The sequence below is a fragment of the Podarcis liolepis genome (assembly GCF_965112155.1).
Source record: "Podarcis liolepis genome assembly, chromosome: 6".
In the NCBI taxonomy this organism is placed as follows: Eukaryota; Metazoa; Chordata; class Lepidosauria; order Squamata; family Lacertidae; genus Podarcis; species Podarcis liolepis.
This window is the reverse complement of record NC_139559.1, coordinates 69,942,264-69,958,159: the sequence shown is the minus strand read 5'-3', so window position 1 is coordinate 69,958,159 and position 15,896 is coordinate 69,942,264. Positions and strand designations below refer to the sequence as shown.

Below are 15,896 nucleotides of genomic sequence, written 5' to 3'. Positions count from 1 at the left end.
TAAAGGTAGGGCCATCCTAAGGAAAAGTGGATCAAATCAGAAACCGGGACAGCTTCTCTAAATCAGCGATGCCCCTGGAAAATAGGAACACTTGGAGGGTCTGCAATCCCTTACACGTTCACTTGCGCGTGAGAGCCCCCATCGACCTCAACACAAGTGATATATTAACACTGGATATATATACTGTATATTTCCCCCAAGTGGGGCAGCAGCAGAGAGGAGGAGAGTTCTTTCCCAGCCGAGGTGGCAGCTTGAGTTCGGCCGCCCCCTCTCTTTCCTTCCCCAGGCCTGAGAGGGCGAGGGTGGTGTTTTGGTCCCCCCCCCCTTCCCCGGAACCTCCCTCTCCTCGCGCCTCCGTTTCCGCGGGCGGGTGTTTCTGCCGCACCGGTCCCCCGCCATGGCAGCTGCGGAAGGGAAGGACCCGCTGGGCTTTTTCGCCGCTTACGGGGCCAGCGACGACAGCTCGGACAGCGCGGGCTCGGACTCGGAAGGCGACGAAGGGCCCGGCTCGGGCCGCGGCGGGGAGGCCAAAGGGCCGCCTCCTCAGCCCAGGGGGAGCCCCGAGGGCAGGCCGCGCTTGCCCGGGCCCGACGAGCTGTTCCGCAGCGTCCACCGGCCGGCCTTCCTCTATAACCCGCTGCACAAGGAGATCGACTGGGAGAGCCGGGTCCTGCGAGCTCCCGAGGAGGTGGGTGGGGAAGAAGCGGGGGGGCTGCGGAGGGGAGGGCTGGGGGTCGCTCTCCTGCAGCAGCAAGAGCCGGGCGACGAGGGGAGGACCACGCTGGGAAGACCTAACATCATATATTCCTAAAGGGCGGAGTTGTATAAGGGAGAGATACACGCATGATGTGCATCCAGGGGTAAATAAAATGTTTGGGGGGACAGGTAAGCTCCCCCATAACCGACCACAACACTGCATACACGCACACTATTTGAATGGCAACTTGCGAGGGGGGTCACATATTTTATTGGGATGGCTGAAGGGACTTTGGCCCCTAGGAGTTGGCTCCTATGTGTGCCTCACTGCCGGGGCCTGTAGCTTTTCCGGCTGCTGGTGCCCCTGGCAGTCTATACTTGTGTTTCTTGTGTCCTAAATTTATTTTATTAGGGAGGCTTGTGGCCTAAAAAGGTTGGTTTAGGGCTATTGGAGACCCTGGCTGGAGAGGGTATTTGAGACTTTTAGGCCCCACCTTGAGCATATACACACATGTACACACACAAATCTATCTTGAGTGTTGGTTTGCTTCATTGGATCTGTTATCCTGAGTTTCAGGTGCATATGGAACGCTGAAAAGTTGTGTGTGATGTTAATTACATTATAATCGATGGCTATGCATAATTGATGGCTACACATTAAAATAGTATCTAGATCAGTGGTTCCCAACCTTTTTTTGGTCGTTCCCCACCTAGGCATCTCTAAAATCCTGTGACATATACGATAATTCTTATTATTCAAAAAGTGAACTCCTAGTCATGTGGAGGAAGCCTAAAAGGACATTAACTTGGTTTAACTAATTCTCAAATTGCCCCCCTTTAAAATCAAATTGCCCCCCTGTGGGGCGTGTGCCACATGTTGGGAACCACAGATCTAAATATTCTGGTATTGACTGTTTGTCTGGGAACAGAAAGGGCTCTCATTGAAGGTCCAGCCATAGGGCAACAACAATTGCCCCAGCAGCACTTGTCTCTTTACAACTTCTCGGTGTTAAATATTTAAATTTTTTATAATTATAAAAATAATTAGTTTTTTTAATGAAAATCCTGTGTTGGTCCTTCCATCCTTCTAGGGGAAGGGATGAGGATTCTGTGGACCTCCAGATACATTGGACTCCAGCTCCCATCATCCCTGACTATTAGCCATGGTGTCTGGAGCTGGTTGGAGTTGACACCGAAAAACATCTGGAGAGCTTCAGGTCCCCAATCCTTCCCTAGAGCCAGAGGCTGCTTTAAAGCCTAGCATTAAAGATACGGAACTCCTTGGTCAGTGGGGTTTGCTTTCTTGTTTGTATCCAAAATATGGAACTTATTTATCCTATTTGGGATGAAGATGGAGTATTTCTCCTAGATCAGGGTTACTTGTTTTGTATTCCTCCTCCATTTATCCTTGTAATGAGTGGCTTGGCTTATTTGCTTAAACCATTTTGATTTCTAAATGGCTTTGGCATTGATGATACTATGTTGCTGCTTTATTCATTCATCAGTGATACTGCTCATTCATTAGATGTTGGGTATATTTTCAGATACGAGAGCAAAACAACTTGTGCCCTGATTGCACCTATGCCTTTAAAATGTATTACAAGATACGTAGTCCCTGCACTTGGTCTTCTGACAGCACAGTATTTTAACCCAATGTGTTTACCCAAACAGCCTCCGAAGGAGTTCAAGGCATGGACGACACATGCTGTTCCGCCCCCTGAAACTTATAGTGTCAAAGAAACAAAGCCGCCGCCACCTCCTGAGCTCGATATGGCAATCAAATGGTCCAATATGTATGAAGATAATGGTGATGATGCTCCAAGGAATCCAAACAAAGTTAACTTCTTACCAGCAGAAGAGGAGCAAGAGCACGTAGAATCAGGTAACCCTTTGTATAAAAATAATTTGATTTAAATCTCCCCCGTGCCAGTTAGATACTTCCATCAATGCCAATTTGTATAGTGTAGTTTTGAATCCAGGCATACTTTTAGCCAGCAATACATCCCGTGGCTTTTTCAGCGATGTAATAATAAAAGCAGCATAGTTTTGCTGTTACAATTTTACACCTGAAGGTAGTTTGGGTTGTTTGTCATGGAACGCGGGGGCACAGGAAGTACAAGGCACTTCCTGTTTTTGCATGCTTACCTATAACAGAATCTTCGCATCTTCCCCTCAAGATGGGGATTGAATAGTGCAGGAAATAACAGGGTGGGAGAGTGGAAGACATTCATTTTCATTATGTTTATGTCCAACTTTTCTTCTATTATCATGGAATCCAAGATGGCATACATGTGGTTTCCAGGTAGTCACAAGGCATCAGATCCAGACTTGCTTAGCATCAGCAAGGCTGTATCTTCCTGTATTTTCAGACTACAGTGGTACCTCGGGTTACATATGCTTCAGGTTACAGACGCTTCAGGTTATAGACTCCACTCACCCAGAAATAGTACCTCGTGTTAAGAACTTTGCTTCAGGATGAGAACAGAAATCTCGCAGCAGTGGCACAGCAGCAGTGGGAGGCCCCATTAGCTAAAGTGGTGCTTCAGGTTAAGAACAATTTCAGGTTAAGAATGGACCTCCAGAACGAATTAAGTTCTTAACCCAAGGTACCACTGTATAATATCTATTTCTTTTCTTCCTCCTTCGCTTTCCTAACGTTCAAAGCCACTTTTGTCTGTTGGCTTTTACTGATGCGCGGGAGTTTCTGTTTTGATAATGAAGGTGTGTGTCATGTTCTGAGGTATTTTAAGTAGTTTCTTCCTCAGGACAATCCCTGAATATTCTGATACTAACTCTGAGTTTTTCATCGCTTAAATCACTGGAGGATATTGCTGCTTCTAATAAATGGTTTAACTTGCTATTTTAGATTTCTTTTGGACCCTTGTTTCCGTGTGTCCTTTTGGTTTGACTGCTATTCCTATTAAAGATGCAAGCTTTGACTAGAATGTTTAATATATAAAAATATGCCTCCATTCTACCCCATGCTTATTTGGTGATGCTCACAAGTAGAAACTACTAGACTGTAGACCGTTACTGGCCACAGAGATGTGCCAGCACAATCCTCCCTGTACCAAACACTTTGTTTTTAAAAATTGTTGAACTGCTCTTACCATTAATTACCACTTGATGTTCAACTATATACTTTCCTGTAAATTAAGCCTATTGGATGTAATCCTACAGTCTGCTAAATCAGAAAACACACACTTCAAGGAATATCAAGTCCCTCCTCAATTTTTTCCAGGTTAAAAATATCCAACTCCTTCATTCAACCTTTCCTTATAGAACTTTTTTCTATACCCTTGATCATTTTTTGTTGCCACCTTCTGAACCATTCTATATCCTTCTTCCAAAGTGTGTTGCCAAGAACTGAACGCATTATGCCAGATGAATTGAAGCCAAGCTTTTGTAAATGGGGCTTTAAAAACCTCCAGCTTATGCATATATTTGCATTTATAAATACTTTTTTATTTGAAGATGATGAAAAAGATGAACCTGCTTCGTTTAAGAAACGCAAGCTAGACCCTGAGGAGCAGATGAGAAAAAAGAAGCAGTGATGAATTGAACAAAAGTTTGACTGCTGACAATGTTGTTCTTGAACACGTAGAACGTCTACTGAACCTTGATTTCACCACTGGACCAGGGAGCAAAAAGCATTGCCAACCATACAGCACATTTATGGACTCTATTATTATACAGGAAATTATAGAATGCATTGATTGGTATTGTTTTAGATGTCATGTCTATAAACCCACAATGTTTCAATTAGAACCCTTTTAATGAAAACACAACCTTTTAGAATATTGTGGTAAATATTTGTGCGGGCTATGGAATTTCAGAGTGTTCTGTTCATTCATGAAACTGAAAAAAATGTGAGAATTGTTTACTGAACTACCATTGGGGTAGAAGATATTTGTTTCTAAAATCAAGAAATGACATTTTAAAGGGGTGAAGTTTTCAACAATGTATTGTGGTGGTGATAGTGATGCTATTTTGAAATGTATGTAAAATATGTAAATAGGTCACTGAAATAAAACTATATGTTTGGAAGTGTATCTGGTATCCTTACTCCAAAACTGACAAAAATGTGCTTAATAAAAAACTCCATAATTTCCTATAAATCAAGAATATCTGTGTTGAGTCACACAAAGCTTTGTATATGTTTTTAATGGGATTTCGCCATGCCCCTGCCCCCTGGTGAGTTGTACTTTTCTTGCCATTTTTCATTTTTACCACCATAGATGTGCCATCTGACTTTTCTTCCTCAGACTCAGAAAAGGACTTTGTCTACAAGAAGGCATTGTTGGGACGCAAGCAAGAAAACAGCAGAATGTTTGACAAACACACAGTGTTCCAAAATATCTGACATTTGCTATCTCTGTTGCCTCACTCTGCCTAATTGTAAGTCTAGCCCCGCCTTGCTTTCTTTGAATTTAACCAACTAGTTGCCTTAAATGGTGTTGCAAGCTTTTGAGAGCCATCAAGCATCTCTGCAGCAGCAGCAGCAACAACATTTTTTATAACATGTCTGCATATTCTTTTCTGAGAACAACGAGGAAAGTGAGGCAGATTATATGAATCAGACAATAGTTACACTTTATCCTGAGTAGTGTAGGAACCATTAAAAAAGCAACGACCCTTTTGTATTTAGATTTCTGTCATCTCTCAGTCATTCAGATTGTAAAGGATTTTTTTTTAACACAAGATGATAAAGTGAATAAAAAATAATACTTTGTAGTACAGTGGTGGAGAACCTTTAGCTTTGCAAGCCTCGTGAGAGCCTCTAGGCCTCCACATTTGGCTCACGAGGCTGTTTTGGCCAAGCCACACCTACCTGTCTCATCACCTGATCTCAGGTGCGGAATAGGTAAAGCTACGGTGAAGATGAATTCAAAAGGAAATATTCTTCTTTGGCAGCCATGGCTTGAAGTCACCGCCTTTCCAATTTGGCACTTGAGTTCATTTCCATTCAAGCTTTGTCTGCTTCAGATTGAAATAAAAATCTCCTGGTGTGATACAGCATCAGGAGATTGACAAGGAGATGGCCCTGATCCAACAGAAAGCCAATTCTGCCCATGCTCTACTCTTGTGGCCTTGGTTTGAAGAAAAAGTGACAGGAAACTATTCCTTCAGTTTGTCTCTTCAAGAGACATAGCTGCAAGCTCTGAATATTTTTTTTTATTTTTGGTTATTGCTTAGTACCTATGACATTTTAACACTTTAAAATTCTTCACTTGAGTTGCAGTTTCTTGCAAGCATTTGTTAGGATGAACCCACAATTGCTCCTCCATCTGGTATCCAGGAGTAAGAAGAAATGCTAATTGGGTGCCTGTCTTCAGAGGTGCTGCTTATTCGTGCAGCATATGCTCTGGCTAAAAGGATAGATAAAAATGGGTCTGACTTTTAAGAGCTAACTTGGGAGCTTTCGCCAACACAAAAAAGTGCTGACTGCTTGCCCTCAGTATGTTTGCAAGTGACAGATGTTCTCCAGGAGCAGTCTGTGTTCTCGGAGAACAATGAATGTAGTAAATAACCCAGATCCTTGTGTGCTTTCAGGCGTCAAATGAGAATCACCAGTCAGCTTGGAAAGCAGACGTCTCTCCCCTCACAGACACGAAAAGGAGGCTCTGGACAAAAGTTGCCTACCAAAGGTCCCAGGTTCAGTCCTCAGCATCTCCAGGTACAACCAACAGAGAAATCTATCTGAAGCCCTGGAGAGCTTTTCTCCTTCTGTGTAGTGGACAATTCTATGGGGACAAGGGTGGTGCCGTGGTCTAAACCACTGAGCCTCTTGGGATTGCAGATCGTAAGGTTGGTGGTACTAATCCCTGTGACGGAGTGAGCTCCCATTGCTTTGTCCCAGCTCCTGCCAACCTAGCAGTTCGAAAGTACACCAGCGCAAGTAGATGAATAGGTACCACTGTAGCGGGAAGGTAAACGGTGTTTCCGTGCACTCTGGCACTCGTCACGGTGTCCCGTTGCACCTGAAGCCGTTTAGTCATGCTGGCCACGTGACCTGGAAAAACTCTCTGTGGACTAATGCTGGCTCCCTTGGCCTGAAAGTGGAGACGAGTGCCACACCCCATAGTCAGATCTGGCTGATCTTAACTGTCCAGGGTTCCTTTACTTTACCTTTAACTTTCTGAGCTAAATAAGCCATTTGTCACACTTGGCAGAAGACAGTGGCCTCAGCCCTTGTTCCCTGTTGCAGTTCTGACTGCAGTATGTATTGTAGCATGTTGAAGCATCATCCCCTTTGAGTTATAACGAGGCAAGCTGCAGACCAAGTCTCCCAATTAAATATGAGAACTGAATAAGCAAACCTTTCTGAAAAAAACAGCTGATAAAAGCAGCCCCTAAGTTGTAGGACTCTTTCCCCACAGAAGTCAGTCTAGCAACTTCACTATGCAGTTTTTGTCAAATGCTGAAGATGTACCACTTACCTGGCCCTGAGAGGTATGTATTTGAGGACCCACCCTATTTTCATGAGTTTAAGTTGTTTTGAACTGTTTCTTTTTTTAATGTTTCATTTTAAATTGCTATCACCTGCTCTGGGACCTTTGGATGAAGGGTGGGTGGTTGTTATCATCATCATCATCCATAGTTTGGCCAGGAAAACAAAGTTTTTATTCTGTATTTCCTTGAGAGTCCACTAGGAGGTGCTAAATTGATGTTTTCCCATTTGAAGCGGTGCTTTTAATAGGGCAGGAATTTGTTTTGACTGAGGGGAGGAAAATAACTTTCCACTCAACTAACTCCTTGTGGAAGGTTGCACACCTGCTGTCTTGAATCTGTGCTCCCTCTGACCTGGAGCTTTTGTTTCTGCTTAACGGTCTTTGCAGCGTTCCGGGTTTTTTTTGTTTGCTCTAGCCAGTTGCATGAAATGGCTTTTGTGTGTCTCAAGCGGCTGTGTTTGTATTTCTTCACCCAATAAATATGTTTAAATAGCCATGTCAGCCTTAAGTTATGGCTACTTGTGGAGGTTGAAAACTGTGTTTTGGGGGTTCAGACCTGAACTCCTTATTTACATCTTCTATTTAGTGTCAGGGCACAGCTGGGTGCTCATAAAACCAACACTGGGGGAAAGAAGAGGCACGCACACAAAGTATCATTCTTGACAATTTGTCCTGCACAAACTATTTGTGCAACTGGAGCATCCAAAGTTTGAACTGCAGCTAATACCAGATAGAAACGTACCGTATTTTTTGCTCTATAAGACTCACTTTTCCCCTCCTAAAAAGTAAGGGGAAATGTGTGTGTGTCTTATGGAGCGAATGCAGGCTGCGCAGCTATCCCAGAAGCCAGAACAGCAAGAGAGGTTGCTGCTTTCACTGCACAGCGATCCCTCTTGCTGTTCTGGCTTCTGAGATTCAATTTTTTTTTCTTGTTTTCCTCCTCCAAAAATTAGGTGCGTCTTGTGGTCTGGTGCGTCTTATAGAGCGAAAAATATGGTACATTCTATTTGTGGATAGCTTTAAATTTGGGGTTGTTGTTATACTGTTTCAAAATATTTGCTCCAAATTTTGTTCTTTTGGGCATTTCCTGCACCACCCCTCTTCAGTGCCTCAGCTATGCATGTGCAGTTGGCACATTCTGGTTCTCTCACCCTGGAGTAAAGTTGCCTCACTCGATGTGAAGAAATGTGCGTGAGAGAAATTGCCTCTGTGTTGCGACTTAAAAGGCCAAAGGTTAACCAAAGCAGTTCACCCCTCCTGGGGCAAATGTCTCACCACCAGATGTCCCAAGAAGCAACTGTGGAATGTTAGATAAATCTCTGCGTGTTCCTGAACCATGAACTAGATTTAGATTTAAGCCAGTCTGCTTCCTTTTAAAGTCCATAAAACGAGCACTTAATTGTAATCAGGTTATTTGAGTCACATGGGTTTAGGTACTGAGGTTCATGTAAACAAGCCAGGACTAAAGAAATCCATTCATTGACTGAGCATTTTTATTCTGCACCTCTCTCGCTGTTTGACGGCTTGTAAACACAACAAAAACGCAACTGTTAAAATTTCAGCAATGTTGTTGATGATTTCATTAAATGGCAGAGAGGAGGCAATCTAAACATTAGGAAGAACTTCCTGACAGTAAGAGCTGTTCGACAGTGGAATTTGCTGCCAAGGAGTGTGGTGGAGTCTCCTTCTTTGGAGGTCTTTAAGCAGAGGCTTGACAACCATATGTCAGGAGTGCTCTGATGGTGTTTCCTGCTTGGCAGGGGGTTGGACTCGATGGCCCTTGTGGTCTATTCCAACTCTATGATTCTATGATTATAACCATGGTTTGATTACTGGACGTTGAGGTTTGGGCTGAACCATATCCAATGTCCTAGTACATATTATTTCCTTTTTAAAACATGACTAGTCACTTTTCCGCTGTCATTGCACCAGACGCCGGCTGCGGAATTGGTTTTTGATGCTGGGTCCTTGGTTTTCTGGTCACGTGCTCCCAACTACATCCTACCACCTGGGTCTCACAAGATACTCTCGTCCTGAGATGGTCCGGCCTCATCCACAAGCCAAACGTTACCAGGTGCAGTGGCTGGTACAGTGACATGGCTTGCGATCCCAGCATCTAGGATGTTACCCTGGTACAGCGATGGAGGACAGCCTAAGAACCTGCAGAAGTCAGGTGTGTGTGGACAGCGAGCATGCTGGGAGTTTTCTATGTCAGAACTGCTCAGCTACCTCCAACCAGGACACTGTGTGCGACTCTCCTTACGGCTGATCTGGAAGCTGCGGCCGGTGCAGAAGGGTGCAATGAGATCGCAGAAGCGGTGGTCCTTTGAACAATGCGCAATGCCACTGCCGAAAGAACTGCACTGGCCGCCAGTGCGCTACCCAAACAAGTTGAAGGTCTTCAGGGGTAGGTTAGGCTGAGAGACGAGGCCACAAAGTGAGCAGCGGTTCAAACATGAAGCGTCCACACCCAAACAGTGCTCTAAGTGCACAACCACAGGAATTCCCTTGACTCCCAGATGCTTTCAAACTGTTTTCTGTATCTGAGAAACATGACTCTTCACATGGTGCCCTGATTTGATTTTTGTTGGGGGAGTTCACAGGTCCCAGTCCTTGAAAAGCTCCATTGCCATTGGTTGAGCTCATCAAAGGCGGCTGCACGCTGAGTCTGCACCTGCACCACTGAAGAGGAGGACAGCTGGAAGTGACTTAATTTTTATGCAAATGAACTGTGGTCCATCCGTATTTGGAAATCTGCCAGTCTCTTCCGCTTGTGGTGGCAGTCTTCGTTCTACCTCAGGGCATTCTTTCCCTTCATTTGTTCTGAAGAGTGAAGGATTTAACAGTTAGATGTAGCTTGCTGTTCCTCCAAGGGGACTCTTTTTTTTACTTCAGGCAATAAAAATACCCTTAATACTGTACTGTTTTATTTTCTGGCCAAGGGCAACTTACAGGGAATACTACGGATTCATTCTTTATGGGGAAGTGGACACTGTGTCTTGAGAAATCCGTAAGGATATTCTCATTCAGTCAATTACTTCTTTGGTTGCCCAAGCTGTCTGATAGATAGATAGATAGATAGATAGATAGATAGATAGATAGATAGATATAGATATATGACATTATACATATACATATATATATATATATATATATATATATATATATATATATATATACACACACACACACACACACACACACACACACACACACATTACATATATATGGGCCATGTGATATACAGTGGTACCTCAGGTTACATACACTTCAGGTTACAGACTCTGCTAACCCAGAAATAGTGCTTCAGGTTAAGAACTTTGCTTCAGGATGAGAACAGAAATCGTGCTCCGGCGGCGCGGCAGCAGCAGGAGGCCCCATTAGCTAAAGTGGTGCTTCAGGTTAAGAACAGTTTCAGGTTACGTACGGACCTCCGGAACGAGTTAAGTACTTAACCTGAGGTACCACTGTATTGCCTGGATACAGACTAACCCAGAGATTTTAGGGATACGTTGCCAAAATGTAACATGCAAACGAAAGCATGGGTGATGATCGCAGCCAGAATCTATATTTAAAAGTAAATTGGAATGTGTTGTCTTTTTGGCCCTCTCAGTTCTTTGTGGGAGTAGGGATTTCTCACTCTTATCTATTTGCTATACAGTTTTTAGAAGTTTCAGAAACCACAGTAGAAGCTTGCAGCCAAATAGTTGCTTCAGTCTGATATCTGAAAGCCCTGCTTCTTGACATCCACCCTTTTTCCTGTGTTCAATTCTATTTCCCCTCCTAGCTCTCTACTAACTGCTGGGGTGTCCATGTGTCCTATTTTACAGAGGACAGTCCCCTGTTTAAAGGGCTGCCGAGTCCAAGTCCAGTTTAAAGATAAAGACCCATAAAGGTCCTCACTAGGTTGAGATAATTGTTTTTCAGCATTCATCAGGAAAACTCGAAGGGTCCAGTTGGTTTTGTGAATCAGCACAAGGCTCTGTGTTCTGCGTTAGATTCCACGGCTTTCCCACATTTCTCAACATTTAGAGACTTCACTGTGATTACAGTATGGTGATGATGGTGCCCTCTGTGTCTGCCCTGAGGGAGAGAGTATGAACAAGTCGTTGCCTCTTTTTGTTCCCTTTCTACTGCCCTCGCAAAGCATTCCCTGTCGGGCTACTTGAGCAGTCTTGGAACAAGATAAACTTAGCCGAAAGCAGTTATAGACGTCTTCTGTCTGTGGTGGGAGGTCTGAGGGAAAGGAATTTGGGAGAAGTATCAAAAGTTGAGGGAACTGGGATACAAGGGGAGGAAAGAACTTCCACTCCTCTCACTTGACTGATAGTCCTCACCCAGACAGTGGAAGCTAGTGGGATTCGGGGAATTGAAAAATTGCAAGTCTCTTTGTGGCCCAGAAAGAAGATAAACAGGAAATACCACATGTATGTTTAGTGTAGGTGAACTCTTCACTTGAAGCCTCGCTGAATTTTTCTGCAGCTGTTTGTGTACCCGTAGGGGAGGGGGGCGTTTAGAGAGAGAGAGTCAGAGAATGAGGCATGACATATGTATGTGTGAATGAGTTCTGCCTTTGTACCCCCTGCTGACCACTTCCCTGCCCCTTTGTGGAAGAAATATTCCCCACCTCAAGAAGAAACAGTAAAACTGTGTGCCCCCCATCACTAAACATCTAAATAGATATCCTACCACTTTAAGCAGGCTACCCCCAAAGAATCCTGGGAACTGTAGTTTGCCAAGGGTGCTGAGAGTTGTTAGGAGGTGACTATTACTTTTGTTACATGCTTCTGTCTTTTCTTTGTGTAATTACTCTTGGGATTAATATTATAACCAGGACATCATGCTCTTAAGCCACACTTCTGTGTCGCTGCATTTTTGCATATTTGTATCAGTAGTGATGTGTGGAAGTGAGAGCTGGGCCATAAAGAAGGCAGATCACTGAAGAATTGATGCTTTTGAATTATGGTGCTGGAGGAGACTCTTGAGAGTCCCATGGACTGCAAAAAGATCAAACCTCTCCATTCTTAAGGAAATCAGCCCTGAGTGCTCACTGGAAGGACAGATCGTGAAGCTGAGGCTCCAGTACTTTGGCCACCTCATGAGAAGACTCCCTGGAAAAGACCCTGATGTTGGGAAAGATGGAGGGCACAAGGAGAAGGGGACGACAGAGGACGAGATGGTTGGACAGTGTTCTCCAAGCTACCAGCATGAGTTTGACCAAACTGCGGGAGGCAGTGGAAGACAGGAGTGCCTGGCGTGCTCTGGTCCATGGGGTCACGAAGAGTCGGACACGACTAAACGACTAAACAACAACAAATCAGCATTTTTGCACAGAAAATAGAGAGCCTGGAAGGTGCATTGGATTATTCTCGGTTGTTTCAGAATCACGGTGTGGAACAGGGAGGGCAATGCTTGAAATAAAGTATTCGCACGGAACAAGTGGGTTTGATTAGAAAGAGAGGGTCATGACGGCACTCTACAAACTCAGTAGAGTGGAGAGAACAATCAGTATTAATGAAGAATATTGGTATGGGAAATGGTAACTTCAAGCTGTCCATTCATAAGCTTCAGATGGAGAATAGGAAGAGGTTTCTGAACAGTGGTGATGTCACAGAAGCAGAGAGCCACATGGCCTTCAATATATACAGGTGATGACTTTGGTTCCATTTTCATCGGTGTCTCCCTGACACTGCACCTGGGTCCAGAAGGATTCTTCTTCGCCTAGTATTCCAACCTAGTATTAGGTTGGCTTACCTCTTATCTCTGGCAGTAAGAGGTTGAGAGAGCCTCTGAGATGAGATATGGATGTTGTAGAATGCAAGAGGCCCTCAAAATATTTGTTGTAAGGCCACCTTCCCCAAACTGGCACTCTTCAGATCTTTTTTTGGACTACGACTGCCGTCCGTCTCAGGTAGCACAGCTAAGGCTGGTGGTCGTGAGTTGTAGCCCCAAACTGTAAGATCCTAGGTTGGAGAAGGCTGCTCTAGAAGATTCTCTGTGGCTCCACACTCATCACAATGTTGGATAATAAAGGCATCTTCCCCTGGTTGGCTTGGGTGGCTAAAAACCCCAGCCCCTTGTCATCTTCTCTTAGAGCATGTGGCTAACTGAACTGCTCCTTGAATTGCATTGTGTTACTTATCTGGCATGAGACAGCGCTGGTATCTTCTGATTCTGGCATGCTGCAGTTTGATGAGTTTGATGATTGATTCCCACCCACCCCATCTCTGTCCTCATGGCAATGTGGCATATTGTATAGTGTAACACTGGGTTGCTGAAGGCTGGATTCTGCCTTTAGGGCAGGGACATAGGCGCCGACTCCATGGGGCCTGAGGGGGCCCGAGCCCCCTCAAAAATTCGTTTGGGGGGGCTCTGCCCCCCCAATAATCTCGGGCGCCCCTCCAGCAGAGCGCCACCGCCGCCCCTCCCCCAGCCCAAAATGCACAGGGTCGGGCTGCATGCCTCCTGCCCTCCCTCCCGAGCAAAAGCTCCACCCAATTTCCTTCGGAGCTGATTAATAGGCGCAGCACGTTCTCCCCTATTCGCTCACGAGGAGGCGGCGCCACTTTATCTGCATATTCATGAGCTTATTTATTATTCATGAGCTTTCGCGGGCTCCCCCAATGTTTTTTATAAGTCGGCGCCCCTGGGCAGGGATGATATAACCTTTGGCAGTAGGAGCCAGATAGATAGATAGATAGATAGATAGATAGATAGATAGATAGATAATTTATTACGGTCAAAGACCAGCTCGCATGGCAGTAGGAGCCAGTGTGCATGTTGCATTTACATGAAGCCCTGTAAAATGCCTGACTATATCGCATAATGGACATTTCTATGCAGAATAAATTTATCTTTACCAATTTCTTCTTATCAGCAAATCTCAGGCTCTGGTTCCAAAGAGAGTGTGGCTTGTTAGGGAATCCGTTTGCGTAATGTGTTTATCCGAAGATCGTTGCAGGAGCAACCTTATTCTTGGAAAACCATGCCTGAGTCAGTTGTAAAAAAATAAAATGGTTTCCTTGCTCTGAGTGTTCTTCAGCTGAAAGCAAAGCATTTGGGGTGCGGGATATGGCTTATCAATATCATTTCCCCTCAAACCACCACAGGGATTTGCCTAGAACATATGCCATTTCAAAAATAAAAATAAATAACCAGCAGTTGCTTAAAGGTTTTCAAAAGCCACACTTACTATTTCAGGGATTTTTGTTGTTGACATAGGTGGTTGGCTTCTCCTGGGGAGTTTTCTCTGCTTGCTCTAACAGTTAGGAGGAGGGAAGCTACCAAACAGGCCCGGCAGGTTACAACTGCCTAAGACAGTTGTGTGTGTCTCCCAAGATTCTTCCTTTCAAGGCCTGCAGGCTTTGACCTGCTAATAGGTGCCCAAACAGGGACCTATCCATCACACAAATATGCAACAACATCCAGTCAGAAAGACTTGCAATGTAGGGATTGCCTCTTTTATCGCACAGTACAGCCTGTTCAATAACCGTGTGACACAACTGGAATATGCTTAGAACAACGTGTTTAGAGTTGTTAACCCAAGAGCTGGCAAGCGTGGAATAAGTTCTGTATTTTTCTTTGTCTCTCCCCCCCCCCATTTTTTTAACATAGATTGTAAATTACATTATGCATTGACTTCCCATCCTCCCTTTCCATATTTATTACCCTTGAATGCTGCATATTTCACATATACTATTTAACCAAATTGTCTTAATAATTCACACTATTGCTCATATTTCATCTCACTATAGGTAAAGGTACCCCTGCCCATACGGGCCAGTCTTGACAAACTCTAGGGTTGTGCGCTCATCTCACTCTATAGGCCGGGAGCCAGCGCTGTCCGCAGACACTTCCGGGTCACATGGCCAGCGTGACAAGCTGCATCTGGCGAGCCAGCGCAGCACACGGAAACGGCGTTTACCTTCCCGCTGGTAAGCGGTCCCTATTTATCTACTTGCACCCGGAGGTGCTTTCGAACTGCTAGGTTGGCAGGCGCTGGGACCGAATGACAGGAGCGCACCCCGTCGCGGGGATTCGAACCGCCGACCATGCGATCGGCAAGTCCTAGGCGCTGAGGTTTTACCCACAGCACCACCCGCGTCCCCTTCATCTCACCATAGTAGTTCTTTAAATACACAATAAAAGGTCTCTAGTCCTCAAGGAATTTTTCATCATTTGCGTCTCTGCTGTTAACCTTGCCAGTTCCACGAATTCCATCCTTGTCAAAAGCCAGTCTTCCTTTGTTGCAACTTCTCCGTCCTCCTTTCTTTGGGCATACAGTATTCATGCCGCTGTCATTATATACATGAATAAATTACTTTTTTACTACATTGTTATCTATAATTCCTAAAAGAAAAGCTTTGGGTTTCTTGGGAATCATCAACTTGAACATCTTTTTAATTTCATTATACATCATATAATGAGTTATATTCTCATAGTATATCATATATCCCAGGCTTCCTCAACTTTGGACCTCCAGATGTTTTGAGACTACAATTCCCATCATCCCTGACCACTGGTCCTGCTAGCTAGGGATCTTGGGAGTTGTAGTCCCATAACACCTGGAGGGTCGAGGTTGAGGAAGCCTGATATATCCCAATATACATCATATAATGAGTTCTGTATTTTTCATACGGCTCTGTAAACTGCAGGAATTCTCATACCTGATGTCCAATACACCCCCCCCCCGATGTGTTAAGAACATTCTTGGAGAACCAGGCTGCTTATGATTTCTCTTATATCATG

General features: G+C 44.5%; 1 protein-coding gene across 1 annotated transcript; it reads left to right on the top strand.

The window, feature by feature from the left end:
* Window positions 1-66: 66 nt before the first annotated feature.
* Window positions 67-4,746, top strand: LOC310710353 (UPF0690 protein C1orf52 homolog A). Its single transcript, XM_083511271.1, has 3 exons — window positions 67-688; window positions 2,368-2,578; window positions 4,171-4,746. Exons 1-3 carry the CDS (start codon window positions 398-400, stop codon window positions 4,248-4,250), a joined length of 582 nt encoding a protein of 193 aa, XP_083367397.1. The 5' UTR covers window positions 67-397; the 3' UTR covers window positions 4,251-4,746.
* Window positions 4,747-15,896: the final 11,150 nt, after the last annotated feature.

Bases quoted from the DNA above. Each gene is read 5' to 3' on its own strand.
- LOC310710353 (XM_083511271.1), top strand. From the start codon at position 398: ATGGCAGCTGCGGAAGGGAAGGACCCGCTGGGCTTTTTCGCCGCTTAC. The intron at 689-2,367 runs GTGGGTGGGGAA...TTACCCAAACAG, and splicing joins TCCTGCGAGCTCCCGAGGAG to CCTCCGAAGGAGTTCAAGGC. The intron at 2,579-4,170 runs GTAACCCTTTGT...TTTTATTTGAAG, and splicing joins GCAAGAGCACGTAGAATCAG to ATGATGAAAAAGATGAACCT.